General features: G+C 48.8%; 1 protein-coding gene across 4 annotated transcripts in view; it reads right to left on the reverse strand.

The window, feature by feature from the left end:
• Positions 1 to 18373, reverse strand: part of SLC4A7 (solute carrier family 4 member 7) — a 153432-nt gene that overhangs the window by 20302 nt on the left and 114757 nt on the right. For all 4 annotated transcript variants that reach the window (XM_073678018.1, XM_073678017.1, XM_073678020.1 and 1 more), the window contains 2 exons: positions 16989 to 17234; positions 7521 to 7626 (listed from right to left, as the gene is read on the reverse strand). In XM_073678018.1, the coding sequence (XP_073534119.1) occupies positions 7521 to 7626; positions 16989 to 17234 (352 nt within the window). The remainder of the gene's footprint in view (positions 1 to 7520; positions 7627 to 16988; positions 17235 to 18373) is intronic.

Here is an 18373-nt window from a genome sequence, read left to right on the forward strand (position 1 = left end):
TAAGAAGGCTGTCTCACATTATTAAGCAGCCTACATTTTCTGCCAAAATGGGAAAGAAAAAGGATGTGTCGGCTGCTGAGAAGCAACAAATTGTGGAGTGTTTAGGTCAAGGCATGACTACAATCAACATTGTGCGATGATCAGGATGAAGTGTCTTGGCAATCAAGAAGTATGTAGCTGATTCACAGTACACACGTGTGCGTGCTGATAAGGGCAAATTGAGGACTCTTTCCTACAGGCAATTACGTCAGGTTAAAAGAGCAGCGGCAAGAAAGCCTTGTCATAGCAGCAGACAAGTTTTTGAAGCTGCTGGTGCCTCCAACGTCCCCCGAACAACAAGATGCAGGGTCCTTCAGAGGTTTGCAGCTGTGCATACGCCATCCTGTCGACCTCCTCTATCCACTTCACACAAGCAGAAACGGCTCCAGTGGGCCAAACATTACATGAAGACTGATTTCAAAACTGTTTTGTTCACGGATGAGTGCCGTGCAGCGCTCGATGGTCCAGATGGATGGAGTGGAGGATGGCTGGTTGATGGACACCCCACGCAAACACTGCTACAGCGCCAACAAGGAGGAGGTGGAGTAATGTTTTGGGCTGGAATCATGGGGAGAGAGATTGTCGGCCCCTTTAGGATCCCTGAAGGCGCTAAAGATGAACTCCATAATGTATGTGGATTTTCTCAAACAGCACTTCCTGCCATGGTTCAAGAAGAAGAACCGTGTATTTCACAGCAAGATCATTTTTCTGCATGATAATGCACCATCTCATGCTGCACATAAAACATCTGCATCTCTGGCTGATATGGGCATAAAAGGGGACAAACTTATGGTGTGACCCCCATGCTCCCCTGACCTCTACCCCATTCAGAACCTTTGGAGCATCATTAAAAGGAGTGTCTATGATGGCGGGAGGCAGTTCACATCTAAGCAACAGCTCTGGGAGGGTATTCTGTTCTCATGCAAAACAATTGAAGCCGAAACCATCCAAAACCTGACAAATTCAATGGACGAGAGAGTTCAGAAGCTCCTTTCGAACAAGGGGTCCTATGTGAAAATGTAACATCACCTAGAATAAAGTTTTGAGTTGAAAACTGTTTGATTTCAGTTTCTAACAACCTGCTAATGCTTATAATTTCAAAAATGACCATTTTTTTGGTCTTTATTAAAATGAAAAGGTTGATCGAAAAGTTTGGGGGATCTAAGAGTGTGGCAACCCAGTAGTCATGATTACTTCGAATTCTGACAATATGAGGGTCATGCTGCAGGTAGTGCAGCAAGAAGGCACTTGTGTCTTGCGCATCTCGGAGCCCCAAAATTATTTTCCGGGCTAGATGCAGCTAAAAATTATTTTTAATTTTAAATCTGGTGAAGCTTTAGTATAGATGGCCTAATAGGATCAGTGCTGCACACTGCTACAAAGCCCAAATTATTTTCCAGCCAAGATACAGATAAACATGATTAGTAATTTGAAAGCTTAAAACGGTTGGTAGGGTGATTTTAACCAATCATCAAGCTTTTACTCTCCCCAGGATGACACAGGGGTAGAAAAGTCATTTCGGATCCATGATTTGTTCATCTTTATGAACGTGAGTCTGTCTACATTATCAGTGGAGAGCCGCGTGCGCTTATCTGTCAGCACACCACCAGCAGCGCTGAACACACGTTCAGACAGAACGCTGGCTGCGGGGCATGACAAGATCTCCAAGGCGTAAGTGGCTAGCTCCGGCCATTTATCCAGATTGGAAGCCCAAAAAGAGCAAGGGTCCAGTGACACAGTCGTGGCTTCAATGTTTACTTGGAGATACTCCTGTACCATCGTCTCTAGGCGTTGACTATGTGTCAGACTTCTTGTCTCCTGTGGCCTTGCAAAGGATGGGCTAAAAAAGTGGTGAAATGATTCCGCAAAATTGATGTTACCAGCAGATACTGTGGTTCTGTTACGGTTTGAGTGCTGAACACTTGACGGTCCCACGGTTGGCAAGTTGGAACTGTGAGATTCACTACGTGCACCACTGGTATTTTGTGGAAAAGCACATGTAAGATTTTGCAACAGTCTCTGCTGATACTCCTGCATGCGTGCATCCCTTTCTATGGCAGGAATAATTTCTGCAAATTTACTTTTGTACCGGGGATCTAACAGTGTGGCAACCCAGTAGTCAGGATTATTTCTAATTCTCACAATTCGAGGGTCATGTTGCAGGTAGTGCAGCAAGAAGGCACTCATGTGTGTTGCGCATCCAGGAGCACCAAGTCCCTGTTGTGTTGGTGGCGAGGTAACAATCATGCTTCCTTCCTCTGTCCTCTCCCCCCAACCTCGCACAACAGAAATGTGATCAAGGTCTCCCTCATCTGATGAGTCTTCCATCAGTTCGTCCTCCACTTCTTCCTGGGCTCCTGCACCTTCCTCACTAGTTTGGCTGCTACCATGCGCCCTGGTAAAACCATCTCCCCCACCCTCACATGCCTGCCGCCTTGGTGCTGCCGACCGTCTGGACCTTGCAGATGTTAGCCCTTCCGCATACAACTCCTCCTCCTCTACTTCCTCCACCTCCTCTTGTGCCACCACCTGACTCCGAATTCTGTTTAACATGTGCTCCAGCATGTAAATCACCGGAATAGTCATGCAGATAATGGCATCGTCAGCACTAAACATCTTCGTCGCCATTTCAAAACTGTGCAGAAGGGTGCATAGGTCCCTGATCTGAGACCACTCCTCCAGCGTGATTTGCCCCACCTCTGAATCTCGTTGGCCCAGGCTATACGTCAGAACGTATTGCACCAGGGCTTGTCGGTGCTGCCACAGTCGCTGCAACATGTGCAGAGTTGAATTCCACAGGGTAGGCACATCGCATTTTAGCCGGTGAAGTGGCAGGCCCAACGACTTCTGTAGAGATGTAAGTCGCTGAGCTGCGGGATGCGAATGGCGGAAGTGAGCACACAGCGACCGTGCCCTCTGCAGAAGGCCATCTAGTCTGGGATAGTGGGCTAAAAATTGCTGGACAACCAGGTTCAACACGTGAGCCATACAAGGCACGTGTGTGACATTACCCCGGCGAAGGGCCGCACCCAGGTTTGCAGCATTGTCGCACACGGCCTTCCCTGGTTTCAGGTCCAGTGCAGACAACCATTCATGAAATTGGTTCTCCAGAGCTGACCACAACTCCTCAGCTGTGTGACTCACATTTCCCAGACATTTCAATGTAAAAACCGCCTGATGACGTTGAGCCCTACTGCCAGCATAGTAAGGAGGTGTGCAGGATCCCTTCTGCGCAGTTAGAAAGCTTGTGGCATGACCAGACAGGCTTTGGGTGCAGGTGGAAGACCGAGAGGAGGTTGAGGAGGCAGAAGCAGTGGAGGAACTTTGACATAAAGAGGATTGACGCACAACTCGTGGGGACGGCAAGACTTGGACAGCAGCCCCTTGTCCTGCTGTCACCATAGTTACCCAGTGCCCAGTCAGCGACATGTAACGCCCCTGTCCATGCCTACTCGTCCAAGTGTCTGTGGTGAAATGCACCCTGTCACACACAGAGTTTCTCAAAGAAGCGGTGATGTTGTGTGCAACATGCTGGTGGAGCGCAGGCACACCTTTCTTTGAGAAGTAGTGCAGACTGGGCATCTGGTACTGGGGCACTGCGATGGACATAAGGTCTCGAAAATCCTGTGTCCACCAGGCGGAAAGGCAGCATTTCTGTAGCCAAGAGCTTGCAGATGGTGAAATTCAACCTCTTAGCTTTCTCATGGCTAGGAGGAAATGGTCTTTTACTTGTCCACATCTGAGGGACCGAGGGCTGGCTATTGTGCTTAGACGGGGTTGATAAGGGTGTCCCCGGCAAACTGCCGGTCTGTGAGGAAGATGCAGGCGGACATGTTAGGTTGCCTTGATCCAAAGGTGGTGCTATCGATGTCGGACAGCGCTCAACACCAGCTGGTGTTCCCACCTCCAAAGAAAATGATGACCTGCCAATCACGCTGGCTGTTGCGGGTAAAGAGGTGGCAGGTCTGCGCCCCAAAACAGGTGTGACTGCTGTCCCCCCAGTCACAGAGGATGAAGAGGCCGCGGATGCACAAGATATGGCAGACGGTGGTTGGCCCGGCCGGCTAGGCCGCATTGTAGCACACTGAGCTTCCCACTGCAACTTATGCTTCATGTCCATGTGCCGGTTCATGCATGAAGTACTCAAACTATGTATTTTTTGGCCTCTACTTAGCTTTTGCTGACAAATGTTACAGATAACACGAGTTGGGTCATCTTTATCGATCTGAAAAAATGCCCAGGCTATGCAAGGCTTAGCACCCATGCGACCTGAAGAGCCACCACGACTTGTGGTCAGAGGCAGAGTTGTGTTTGAGGATGCAGTTGTTGACGTGCTTCCAGTACTACGTCTCTGTCCAGGAAGGCGCAACCTGACCTCGTCGTCACTAGCATCTTCCTCCACCTCCTCTGCTGACCTCATCTCTTGGCTGACTGTGGGTTGACAGTAAGTGGGATCTCCAACCTCATCATCATCACCCTGTGCGTTATCACACCCGTCGTCCTCAGAGCCAACCTGTTCCTGCCCTGACAAAAAACTAAAGTTGTCGCTCCAATCAGGTATTTGAGTCTTATCATCGTCTTCCTCATTGTCTCCACCAACAGGAGTTACAGTTTGGGAATGAGGGTCTACATTATGGTCAGAACCTTCTGCATCTGGTCCTGGATCCGACTCATAAAGATTCTGGGCATCAGTGCAGATCATTTCCTCGTCTGGATTCACAGAAGCGCTGGAGTCGACCTCTGATTCCCAGGCTATAGTATGAGTAAACAGCTCTGCAGACTCAACCATCTGTTCTACCTCATACTCAGACGGGCAGCTGGAGATTTGGGAGCTGTGAGGAAGCAAGTGCGATTGGGGTGACACCTTTGAGGACTGGAGTATTTGTGATGTTGAAGTTGATGTGGAGGAGAGCCCACTTAAAGGAGCACTTGATATCCGTTGAAGCACCTGCTGTTTTTGTGCCTCATCTGGAATTTGTAGCGATTGGCGTGGCCGTAAGAAAGGGATCTTATCACATTGTCCGCTAAAAGAAGTAGACATTTTAGTTTGGCTGGAAGATGGTCTTTCTTCTGCAGATGTTACTGTTGCTTTAACACCTACCCCACGGACACAACCTTTTTTCCCCTTCCCAACACGCCTATTCCCCTTTCCACCAGCAGCAGGCCTTTTTCCACTCATTTTGGTGGTTAACTAATTCACAACTCTGGAGTTGTTTGCACAAAAAAACAATGGATGGTAACCGAGCAGAGCTGAGTGGCCAAACTGTGGTATTAGGCCAAAACTATTGGCTGGGTTAGATGCAGAAAAAATTATATTCAATTTGCAACCTGATGGAGGTCAGTATAGATGGACTAATACAACAAGTCCCACACACAGCTAGAAGCCCAATATTTTTTCAGAGGTAGATGCAGAAAAAAATATATTCAGTTTGCAACATGATGGAGGTCAGTATAGATGGACTAATACAACAAGTCCCACACACAGCTAGAAGCCCAAATATTTTTTCAGAGGTACTGTAGATGCAGATAAAAATTATTTTTAATTTGCAACCTGATGGAGGTCAGTATAGATGGACTAATAGAGAAAGTCCGACACACTGCTAGAAGGCCAAATATTTTTTCAGAGCTAGATGCAGAAAAAAATTAGATTCAGTTTGCAACCTGATGGAGGTCAGTATAGATGGACTAATAGAATGATGCTATGCCCAAAAGATTTTACTTCACTAGGTGCAGTAAAAAAATTGGTATTCTATACACAGGTGGTATATCTTGCAACACAGATAGGCTACTCCACTGACTAACACACTCTGCAATAGGCCAAAAAGGATTAGCTTTGCTAGATTCAGCCAAATGCTGTGAAAAAAACTTGCACAGCACTGGCACAGACCTGCCTGGCAAAAACTGATAGGAACTGATGTAACCTAGTCCTGAAAAGGACTCCAATTACAATTAGTCTTTACTCCCACAACCTATCTATTTAAGAGCACAGACCTCCCTGATAAAAGTCGTAGGAAATGCTGTAACCTAGTCCTTAAAAGGACTGCAATCACAACCATTCCCTACTCCCAAGCTATCTGTAGATTTGTGCGAAAATTGGCTTGAAATTAACAAGGTATAGCGCACACAGCAACAGCGGTGCCGTCTAACACGCAGCTGCAGCAGTGAGAAAATGGTGGCGACGGGGAAAATGGCTTGGTCTTATAGGGCAAGGACATGTGACATACACTGCCAATGACACATGCCCTTGCTTGTGTGAAAAAAAGCAGTTCGCTCCGTGTGGGCGCTGCTGATAGGCTGACAGATTGCACCTCCCCACTGTAAATGCGGGAAAGAGAAAAAAAAATGGAGATCTTCATTGTTCCTGCAGAGATCCATCCCCTGCCCCTCCCCCCACCCCGCTGTACACTCAAACTGCGTATTAACATTAATTTTCATCATTACTGAGAAAAAATCCAGTTATGATTTTGGTGCACGAACAGTTATCTAACATAACCTCGAACAGCCGAATTTTTCTCAAATTGTTCGTGTTCGCCGAATGGCTCGAACACCGCCCAAAACAGCTCGAATTTGAGATTGGCGAACAGTTCGAGTAGAACAACGCTCATCTCTACTGAAGACACCCTATCATGCTACTGTACCTCTAGGGGTGAGAGCAATGGCAAAATGAAAAAGTGACCAAAACAACAGCTAAAAAGGATGAGAAAAGAGAAATGGTCTGTGGTCACCACCTGCAGAACCACTCCTTTATAGGGGTTATCTTGCTAATTGCCAATAATTTCTACCAGTTGTCTGTTCTATTTGCACAACAGCAGGAGAAATTGACTCACAAACAGTGTTGCTTCATAACTGGACAGGTAGATTTCACTGAAGTGTTATTGACTTGGAGTTACATTGTGTTTAAGTGTTCCCTTTATTTTTTGAGCAGTGTATTTTTATGTGCATAGCCCTTTCATAGACAAGTCCAGCAATATCTTTATGTGGCCAGTCCGTTATTCAGTTATGGAGAAAATAGCATTTGAATTGATATGTAAATGGCTGTGGTAGATCTGAAGCCTTTGTCACTCCAGCTCTATTTCCAGCCCACAGCAGCCTTCTCCTGCTTGACTGATGGCTCCTTTGCCTAAAGTCACACAGCATAGGGGTTGTCAGTTAAGCAGGAAGAGGCAGTGGTGCTGGGCAGGAAAAAAAAGCTGGAGTGACACAGGCTTTAGATCTACCATATCCATTTACATATTAATTCACACGCTGATTTCTCAGTAACAGAGGAATGGATTGACCATGTAAAGGTATTGCTGGACTTACCTTTGAAAGAGTTATATGTGCATATAAACAGTTTGAGGTGTGAAATCTTGCTGATAGATTCACTTTAAAGACTTGTTTCTGGTGAATTTAGGAAGATACCAGCGAATCAACGTGTAGTCCTGTAGTACAATGTAATGAGAATAGTACGGACATCAGCATACGCCTGTGTTGCCACTTACTGACACGGTGAGATTACTCCAGGGGACTTCGCTGGCAGTGATATTCTTTTCCATCCATGCAGACACAGTCTTATTGCTGGGGGAGGCAGGCTCTGCACACACGCATCTAGGGTGAAAATATTACCCCACAATATAAACACACAGCTTTTTTTTAATGTTCAACTATTAATATCAATATTGGATAAATTACTACAATAGACCAAACAAAACAATAAAACCCTTTAAGCTGGAAGAAGAAACGTTCCCGAGTCGTCCCCACCTCTAAAGCACATTCCTATTAACTTCGTTACATGTCCAAGAAGGCATGAAACGTCTCATGTGATGAGGGCTGCCAACTGTTGGGAAAAACAGGGATCAGGCATGCTAGATCTGAAAATGCCCAATACTTTGCCACTTCTAAAAAAAAAAAAAAAAAAAAAAAGTGTAGTTTCAACAAGGGCAGGACAGGAGATCCAGGACTTCACTTTGAATCATTGTGTATGGAAGGAAAATTATGGATATATCATGTATCAATAACCAAATGTAACTGCGAACCTGCACTGTATGGCGAACATTAGAAGTGTGAAAACCTATTTTAATATCTTGTAAGGTGAAATCTTATCTTCTTTTATTTCAACCCAGGAGCCTTAGCCATGTTCTGAGGACAGTCAGGTATAGGTTCAAGGAATGATGCCATGGTGTGGTCTTTCTGGGAACAGTTTGGAAAAGGTCCTTTTTTCAGTATGCCTTAGTGCATAAAGCAAAGTCCATAAAGGAATGGTTGGGTGCAACTGGTGTGGAACAAATGTAACAGAGACCCCAATGCTACTTGCTATTAATATGGAGGCATTTTACATACAGTGCAGACCAAAAGTTTGGACACACCTTCTCATTAAAAGATTTTTCTGTATTTTCATGATTATGAAAATTGTACATTCACACTGAAGGCATCAAAACTATGAATTAACACATGTGGAATTATATACTTAACAAAAAAGTGTGAAACAACTGAAAATATGTCTTATATTCTAGGTTCTTCAAAGTAACCACCTTTTACTTTGATGACTGCTTTGCACACTCTTGGCATTCTCTTGATGAGCTTCAAGAGGTAGTCACCGGAAATGGTCTTCCAACAATCTTGAAGGAGTTCCCAGAGATGCTTAGCACTTGTTGGCCCTTTTGCCTTCACTCTGCGGTCCAGCTCACCCAAAACCATCTCGATTGTGTTCAGTTCTGGTGACTGTGGAGGCCAGGTCATCTGGCGTAGCACCCCATTACTCTCCTTCTTGGTCAAATAGCCCTTACACAGCCTGGAGGTGTGTTTGGGGTCATTGTCCTGTTGAAAAATAAATGCTGGTCCAACTAAACGCAAACCGGATGGAATAGCATGCCGCTGCAGGATGCCATGGTAGCCATGCTGGTTCAGTATGCCTTCAGTTTTGAATAAATCCCCAACAGTGTCACCAGCAAAGCACCCCCACACCACACCTCCTCCTCTATGCTTCACGGTGGGAACCAGGCATGTAGAGTCTGTAGCGTCGGCGTCCCTGCCTCCTGCCAGGCAGGGACGCTGTTCCCCTCACCTCTCTGCTCCGTGCCCGGCGGCTTCCTCCCGCTCCGCTTGCAGCGCCCGCTCTCCCCCGGTCACTGTGCTTAGGGCGCGCGCGCGCTCCCCCTCTCTTAAAGGGGCCGCGCACATCGCTCTAAGGAGTCCCCGGCCAATGGCCGGAGGATCCCTCCATATATAAGGCACCTCCTCCAAAATGGAGGTGCCCGAGCAATGTTGTTGCACTGTTCACTACTCTGCTTCTGCCCTCAGGTCCCGTTGCCTGTTACCTGCCAGTTGCCTGCCAGTTACCTGCCAGTTACCTGCCAGTTGCCCGCCAGTTTCCTGCCTGTCATCCGCTTTCCTGCTTGCTAGCCTGAGGTCCGACGGTCTGCCTTCCGACACCTGTCAGTCTGTCTATGGACCAGCTTACCCGCTCACCTGGGAGCGCTCACCTGCTACCTGTCTGCTAGCCTACCTGGAGTCTCCGCCGTCACGTGCTGTGACCACCTGCCAGTCCAGAGACTCTTGCCTGCTCACCTGGGAGCGCTCATCTGCTACCTGCCTTTTAGCCTACCTGGAGGCTCCGTCGTCACGTGCCGTGACCACCTGCCAGTCCAGAGACTCTTGCCCGCTCACCTGGGAGCGCTCATCTGCTACCTGCCTGTTAGCCTACCTGGAGGCTCCGCCGTCACATGCTGTGACCACCTGCTTATCCTGAGACTCTCGCCTGCTCACCTGGGAGCACTCATCTGCCATCTGCCTGCTAGCCTACCTGGAGGCTCAGCCGTCACAGGTCGTACCTGCCCGTTTACCCAGAGACTGCCCTGGTCACTTGCTGTGACCTCCTGCCCGTTTACCCAGAGACTGCCCCGGTCACTTGCCGTGACCTCCTGCCCGTTTACCCAGAGACTGTCCCGGTCACTTGCCGTGACCTCCTGCCCGTTTGCCCAGAGACTGTCCCGGTCACCTGCTGTGACTGCTTGCCTGTCTTCCCTGGTCGCCACCCGCTTCCTTACAAGGACTGCCCCCTTGTATAAGTTGCTCAGAGGTTCCGCCTCCCAGACCCGTTACAGTTTGCTCGGGCCATGGAACCCGGTGGCACCCAAGCTCACTCGCTCTCGGACCTTTGTCATCAACTGTCCCGACAGAGGTCCCAACAGGAGTCCATCCTGGGTCACCTGCGGAATGTCAATACTCGCCTGGACACTTTGACTGCCCCACCAGCAACCACCAATACCATAGTATCCTGCTCTGGAATCTGGCTTTCTGCACCTCCTCGCTTCGGAGGCGACTCCGCTCAAGCTCGGGGCTTCATTAACCAGTGCACCCTGCACTTTGAACACCAGTCCCACCAGTTTAATTCCGACCGGGCCAAAGTAGCCTTCATCATGTCCCATCTCACGGGAGAGGCACTGGCTTGGCTAAATCCTCTATGGGAGAGAGGAGACCCTCTGGTGTCCGACCTGCCAGCCTTTCTCACGGCTTTCCGGAAGGTATTCGACGAACCCGGACGGAGGACCTCATCCGCCTCATCTCTGCTACGCCTCCGTCAAGGGAGTCTCACCGTGGGCCAATATGCCATACGGTTCCGTACCCTTGCTTCGGAGCTGGCCTGGGATAACGACGCCCTGGTGTCCGTCTTCTGGGAGGGTCTGTCCGGCCGTATTAAAGATGAACTCGCCGGTCGGGACATTCCTACCACTCTCGACGACTTGATTACACTTGCCACCCGGATTGACATCCGGTTCCAGGAGCGCGCTAGGGAGGTCACCCGTGAGAGGAGGATTCCACGTCTAGTCCCTACCTTCCAGAGACCCGTCACTCTCCAGGCACATTCACCTGAGCCTATACAGGTCGACCAGACCAAGATGGTCAAGACCCGTCAAGACTTACGTCGTGCCGAGGGGAGCTGTTTCTACTGTGGCAGTAAGGAGCACCGGATCCGTTCCTGCCCTGAGAGGTTGGGAAACGCCTGTGTCTAGGATCGCTCAGAGAGGTCGCCCTAGACAAAAGTAAACCCTCTCCATCCCTGATGCTGTCTGTTTCTATCTTCTGCGGAGAGAACCGCTATTTTGAACTGGCTCAACTTGACTCTGGAGCTGCTGGAAATCTCATCTCTCAATCCCTGGTAGAAAAATACCACATTCCCACCAAACCTCTGGCCGTACCTTTATCTGTCGCCGCCGTGGATGGGGGCCTCTTACCACATCCCATCCAACTCATCACTGAATCTCTGACTCTACAGGTGGGAATGCTGCATTCTGAGAGCATCTCCTTTCATGTTCTGCCTGGACTCTCTCACGCCCTCTTGCTTGGCCTGCCTTGGCTCCAGAGACATGCACCCGTGCTTGACTGGCAGACCGGAGAGGTCCTTCGCTGGGGACAGGACTGCCATAAGACTTGTCTATTTCCCGTTCGTCCTGCCCTTCCTTCTCCTACCCCAGCCAATCTGCCCGGTCTTCCGGTTCCCTATTGGTCTTATGCGGATGTCTTCAATAAAAAAGAGGCAGAGACTTTACCTCCTCATAGACCATACGATTGCCCAATCGACCTGATGCCCGGCTCTACTCCTCCCCGTGGGCGAATCTACCCTTTGTCCGCTGCTGAAACCCGGTCCATGTCTGAATATATTGAGGAGAACCTGGCCCGGGGATTTATCCGGAAATCTACCTCCCCGGCGGGAGCAGGCTTCTTCTTTGTCAAAAAGAAGGACAGCTCACTCCGTCCATGTATAGACTATAGAGGCCTAAACCAGATTACTGTGAAGAATAAATACCCCCTTCTGCTTATTCCTGAATTATTTGACCGTCTGAGGGGGGCTAGAATCTTCACCAAACTGGATCTCCGTGGGGCATATAACCTGGTCCGTATCCGTCAGGGGGATGAGTGGAAGACGGCATTCAATACCCGGACGGCCACTATGAGTACCTTGTGATGCCCTTCGGTCTCTGTAACGCTCCTGCCGTCTTTCAAGAGTTGGTCAATGACATCTTCCGTGATCTTCTCTACTCCTGCGTGGTGGTGTACCTGGACGATATCTTGGTCTTCTCTCCGGATCTTCCTACTCACCGGAGGGACGTTCGTCAGGTCCTGCTCAGGCTCAGGCAGAACCACCTCTACGCTAAATATGAGAAGTGCATCTTTGAGCAGACCTCTCTTCCATTTCTGGGCTACATAATCTCTCAGACAGGTCTACAAATGGATCCAGAGAAACTGTCTGCCATCCAGAAGTGGCCCCGACCAGAGGGGTTGAAGGCTATTCAGCGGTTCCTGGGCTTCGCCAACTATTACCGCCTGTTCATACCGCACTTCTCTTCCCGGACCGCCCCTATCTCTGCTCTCACCCGTAAAAGGTACGAACCCCAGAGAATGGAAGCCCGAAGCAGAGGAGGCATTTCTTTCCTTAAAACAGGCCTTCCTCTCCGCCTCGGTGCTGCATCGTCCGGACGGCAACAAACAATTCTTCATAGAAGTTGACGCCTCCTCCTCCGGAGCTGGGGCGGTACTTACCCAAAAATCTTCTTCCGGAAGAAAGGTAACCTGCGGCTTTTTCTCCAAACTTTTCTCCTCTTCTGAGCGCAATTATTCTATAGGAGACCGAGAATTGTTGGCCATTAAGATGGCACTGGAGGAGTGGCGTTACCTGCTCGAGGGGGCTCTCCACCCGGTAATAATTTACACTGACCACAAGAACTTGGCATATCTCCAGAGCGCCCAGAGACTTAACCCGCGCCAAGCCCGGTGGTCTTTGTTTTTTGCCCGCTTTGATTTCATTCTTCATTTTCGTCCGGCTGACAAAAACATCAAAGCTGACGCCCTGTCCCGATCCTTTCTGGTGTCTGATCTTGAGGAGGAGCCTAAACACATCATCGATCCCGCCAGAGTAATGCAGGTAGCCCCCGTGGGCCTAAATAGTCTCCCTCCCGGTAAGACGTTCGTAACGGAATCCGATCGGGAGAAGATTCTACACTGGGGTCACTCCTCTAAGCTAGCTGGGCACGCCGGTCAGAAAAAGACCCTCCAGCTTATTACCCAGCACTACTGGTGGCCTACCCTGCACAAGGATGTAATTGACTTTGTTTCTGCTTGTGTGTCCTGCACCCGCAACAAAGTTCCGAGACACCTGCCTGCCGGCCGCCTTCTTCCTCTGCCTGTGCCTGCTGCCCCGTGGCAACATATAGCTATGGACTTCATAACAGATCTTCCCGTCTCTGCCGGTTGTACGGTCATTTGGGTGGTCGCTGACCGCTTTTCCAAAATGGCTCATTTTATTCCCCTGCCAGGCCTCCCGTCTGCTCCCGAGCTAGCTAAAGACTTTATCCGCCACATCTTCCGTCTCCATGGTCTGCCTCTCCACATCATGTTGGATCGTGGGGTTCAGTTCACCTCACGCTTCTGGAGAGCCACATGCAAACTGCTCGACGTCACCCTGGACTTCTCCTCCGCTTACCACCCACAGTCCAATGGTCAAGTGGAGCGGATCAATCAGAATTTGACCAGTTACCTCCGGCACTTCGTTAATGCCCACCATTCAGACTGGGTGGATCTCCTACCATGGGCCGGGTTCTCTTACAACAATCACGAGAGCGAATCTTCTTCTAAATCCCCGTTTTTTGTAGTCTTCGGTCAGCATCCTCGGATCCCTTTTCCTGTCTCCACCTCTGTGGACAACCCGGCCGCGGAATCTCTCGTTAGCAAATTTTCCTCCATTTGGGAGAGTACCCGATCCGCACTCCTTCAGTCGTCCGAGCGGATGAAGAGACACGCCGACAAAAAACGCCTGGATCCTCCACAATTCCGTCCCGGAGATAAAGTCTGGCTCTCATCCAAATATGTCCGGCTCAAGATTCCTTCCTATAAGTTAGGGCCTTGGTTCATCGGCCCACTAGAGGTTATCAAACAGATCAACCCGGTGGCCTATAAATTGAAACTCCCGGCCAACTTACGGATCCCTAACTCCGTCCATGTATCTCTTCTCAAACCCGTGGTACTTAACTCCTTTTCCAAGTCTACAGGTACGCCTCCTGCTCCGGTTTCTGCTGAAGACGAGTTTGAGGTAGAGAACATTCTGGCCACCAAGAGGGTAAGAGGAAAAACCTTTTTTCTGGTAGATTGGAAGGGGTTTGGTCCTGAGGAGAGAACGTGGGAGCCCCGGGAGAACATCCATGCCCCTCTCATCCTTGCTAAATTTCTGTCTGGCCTAAAAAAGGGGGGGCCTAAAGGGGGGGGTACTGTAGCGTCGGCGTCCCTGCCTACTGCTAGGCAGGGACGCTGTTCCCCTCACCTCTCTGCTCCGTGCCCGGCGGCTTCCTCCCGCTCTGCTTGCAGCGCCCGCTCTCCCCAGGTCACTGTGCTTAGGGCGCGCGCGCGCGCGCTCCCTCCCCCTCTCTTAAAGGGGCCGCGTGCGTCGCTCTAAGGAGTCCCCGGCCAATGGCCGGAGGATCCCTCCATATATAAGGCACCTCCTCCAAAATGGAGGTGCCCGAGCAATGTTGTTGCACTGTTCACTACTCTGCTTCAGCCCTCAGGTCCCGTTGCCTGTTACCTGCCAGTTGCCTGCCAGTTTGCTGCCTGATTCCTGCCTGTCATCCGCTTTCCTGCTTGCTAGCCTGAGGTCAGACGGTCTGCCTTCTGACACCTGTCAGTCTGTCTATGGACCAGCTTACCCGCTCACCTGGGAGCGCTCACCTGCTACTTGTCTGCTAGCCTACCTGGAGGCTCCGCCGTCACGTGTTGTGACCACCTGCCAGTCCAGAGACTCTTGCCTGCTCACCTGGGAGCGCTCATCTGCTACCAGCCTGTTAGCCTACCTGGAGGCTCCGCCGTCACGTGCTGTGACCACCTGCCAGTCCAGAGACTCTTGCCTGCTCACCTGGGAGCGCTCATCTGCTACCTGCCTGTTAGCCTACCTGGAGGCTCCGTCGTCACGTGCCGTGACCACCTGCCAGTCCAGAGACTCTTGCCCGCTCACCTGGGAGCGCTCATCTGCTACCTGCCTGTTAGCCTACCTGGAGGCTCCGCCGTCACATGCTGTGACCACCTGCTTATCCTGAGACTCTCGCCTGCTCACCTGGGAGCACTCATCTGCCATCTGCCTGCTAGCCTACCTGGAGGCTCAGCCGTCACAGGTCGTACCTGCCCGTTTACCCAGAGACTGCCCCGGTCACTTGCTGTGACCTCCTGCCCGTTTACCCAGAGACTGCCCCGGTCACTTGCCGTGACCTCCTGCCCGTTTACCCAGAGACTGTCCCGGTCACTTGCTGTGACCTCCTGCCCGTTTACCCAGAGACTGTCCCGGTCACTTGCCGTGACCTCCTGCCTGTTTGCCCAGAGACTGTCCCGGTCACCTGCTGTGACTGCCTGCCTGTCTTCCCTGGTTGCCACCCGCTTCCTTACAAGGACTGCCCCCTTGTATAAGTTGCTCAGAGGTTCCGCCTTCCAGACCCGTTACAGAGTCCATCCGTTCACCTTTTCTGCGTCGCACAAAGACACGGTGGTTGGAACCAAAGATCTCAAATTTGGACTCATCGGACCAAAGCACAGATTTCCACTGGTCTAGTGTCCATTCCTTGTGTTCTTTAGCCCAAACAAGTCTCTTCTGCTTGTTGCCCATCCTTAGCAGTGGTTTCCTAGCAGCTATTTTACCATGAAGGCCTGCTGCACAAGGTCTCCTCTTAACAGTTGTTGTAGAGATGTGTCTGCTGCTAGAACTCTGTGTGGCATTGACCTGGTCTCTAATCTGAGCTGCTGTTAACCTGCGATTTCTGAGGCTGGTGACTCGGATAAACTTATCCTCAGAAGCAGAGGTGACTCTTGGTCTTCCTCTCCTGGGGCGGTCCTCATGTGAGCCAGTTTCTTTGTAGCACTTGATGGTTTTTGCAACTGCACTTGGGGACACTTTCAAAGTTTGCCCAATTTTTCGGACTGACTGACCTTCATTTCTTAAAGTAATGATGGCCACTCGTTTTTCTTTGCTTAGAATTTGTATTATGGCAAGAAAAAAGCATCTAACAGTCTATTCAGTAGGACTATCAGCTGTGTATCCACCAGACTTCTGCACAACACAACTGATGGTCCCAACCCCATTTATAAGGCAAGAAATCCCACTTATTAAACCTGACAGGGCACACCTGTGAAGTGAAAACCATTTCCGGTGACTACCTCATGAAGCTCATCAAGAGAATGCCAAGAGTGTGCAAAGCAGTCATCAAAGCAAAAGGTGGCTACTTTGAAGAACCTAGAATATAAGACATATTTTCAGTTGTTTCACACTTTTTTGTTAAGTATATAATTCCACATGTGTTAATTCATAGTTTTGATGCCTTCAGTGTGAATGTACAATTTTCATAGTCATGAAAATACAGAAAAATCTTTAAATGAGAAGGTGTGTCCAAACTTTTGGTCTGTACTGTATATTTTCACAATTTTGCCAGAAAGTGGTCAATGCCTTTAATGTTGGTCATCCCACTCTGAAAGCCAAATGCACTGATCAGTAATATTACACATAAGATCTGGAGTGTGAACAGAGCCATCAGACAGTCCAACACAGAGGAAGATGTGCAAAATTTTAACAAGTCTTTTGTAAAAGTACACCCTGCATCTGGGTGTGTTCCATTTTACCAGCTGTACATTAAATCCGCAATGTGGCCCGAGGCACTGTGCTCATTAAAGGCATAAGAATGTGTAAAAGACTTCACACATCTATGGAATGAAGTGAGAGAAGCTTCTCGCATCATCACAAGTGTCATGTTAAGGGCGGTTTCACACACAGCGTTTTTTGGATTAACGCCACTGTCATTTTTGCTAAGCCACAGCAAGAAATTGATCCAGCAAGAAGAAGTAGAAGTAATTCCTTCCCATTCAATTTGAACCCAATTCTGGCTGGTGGCATTTTTTCCAAGAAACATATAATACCTTCATTATTGGGATAGGATACTTACGAGTATTTTGTCAGCAAATCGATGTCGTTGTGCATATTGAAAGTGTACTTTTCCCCCAGGTGGTAGAGTTTCTCCAATGCTTCATAAATAAATATAATACAAATGAGAGCAGCAAATGCTTCTTCTGTAAACCGTGTGATGTAGCAGACAAGACTACTTGCATCCGTGGCCACCAGCAACAAACACAGGAAGGCCGTCCATAGACCAATGCTGGTGCGTAGAGACAGGTAGGACAGCTTATAGTCCCTGTAAGAAAGGCGAAACAAAAGATATAAAAAACAGGCACAACCACTTACCATTAACTTCAATCTGCCAGAGTCCAAAACATGAAACAATCGACTCAATTTCATTAAAAAAACATGGACAAATCCAGAGACAACATTAACAGTAGTCCAAAGTTTTATATTTTTCTGCATTTATGTCAATAATTATGTTATAGGCATATTCAGACAAGTCCGTGACACAAAGGAACGTAATGTGAATGCTGCCATAAGCTTTACAGAGCCTGTATGGAGGAACACTGTCCATGTGTCTGAACATTAACAGGTAGTGGGCAGCATAATGTAGGGACAGAGAGCCCAATTCCACAGATGTGTCACTTGCTTAACAGCTTGTTACAGTTTCAATACAATCAGTGTTTTATTAGCAGGAAATTGTCACTGCAGGACTAGGTGCCACATTCCAGCTAGTCCAGCCCCCACCCTTGATTGGCAGCTGGCAGACAATGTACCCAGGAAGCTGCCAATCAGTGATGTGGGTGGGGTTATACAGAGCTCAACATTCAGAGGGCTGCTACATCTACAACAGAGAAAACAAGAATTTTATAAGAACTGAACCAAGCAGCCCAGTAAGTGATACATCGCTGGAATCAGGGTCTCTGCCCCTATATCATGCTGCTGTCAGATTACATAGCAAACCCTGCTGACAAATTCTATTTAAGCTCGTTCACAGCCATATATTATACTAAAATACAATGCTTCTGGGGGAGAATGCTTACTACAGAGTTGGAAGAACAGAATTGAAACATGGCATAATTTGATTTTAATGTAACATAGATCCAACAAGATTGTACATTAATATAATATGGCGGCGTGCTTGAGACCCTAAAGGGGTATTCCGATTCTAGATATTTATGGCATATCTACAGGCGATGCCAGGAATATCTGGTAGACGCAGGTCCTTGAGGAGAGTTCCAAATATATCTCCAGATTAGGGTAACTACACCCTCCACAGCTGCTCTGAAGAAAGAGGTGACCAATATGCAGGAACAAAGCGAGCTGTGCGACTCTTGTTATCTAATCTGCAGATATTTATTGCATGTCTGTGTGAATACCCCTTTATTTTTATGTGTATGATGAAAGTGTTTGCATTTTTTACTTTTGTTA

Source organism: Phyllobates terribilis, unplaced genomic scaffold, assembly GCF_046119375.1.
Source record: "Phyllobates terribilis strain yellow unplaced genomic scaffold, ASM4611937v1 Scaffold_4__5_contigs__length_816908805, whole genome shotgun sequence".
Taxonomy (NCBI): Eukaryota; Metazoa; Chordata; class Amphibia; order Anura; family Dendrobatidae; genus Phyllobates; species Phyllobates terribilis.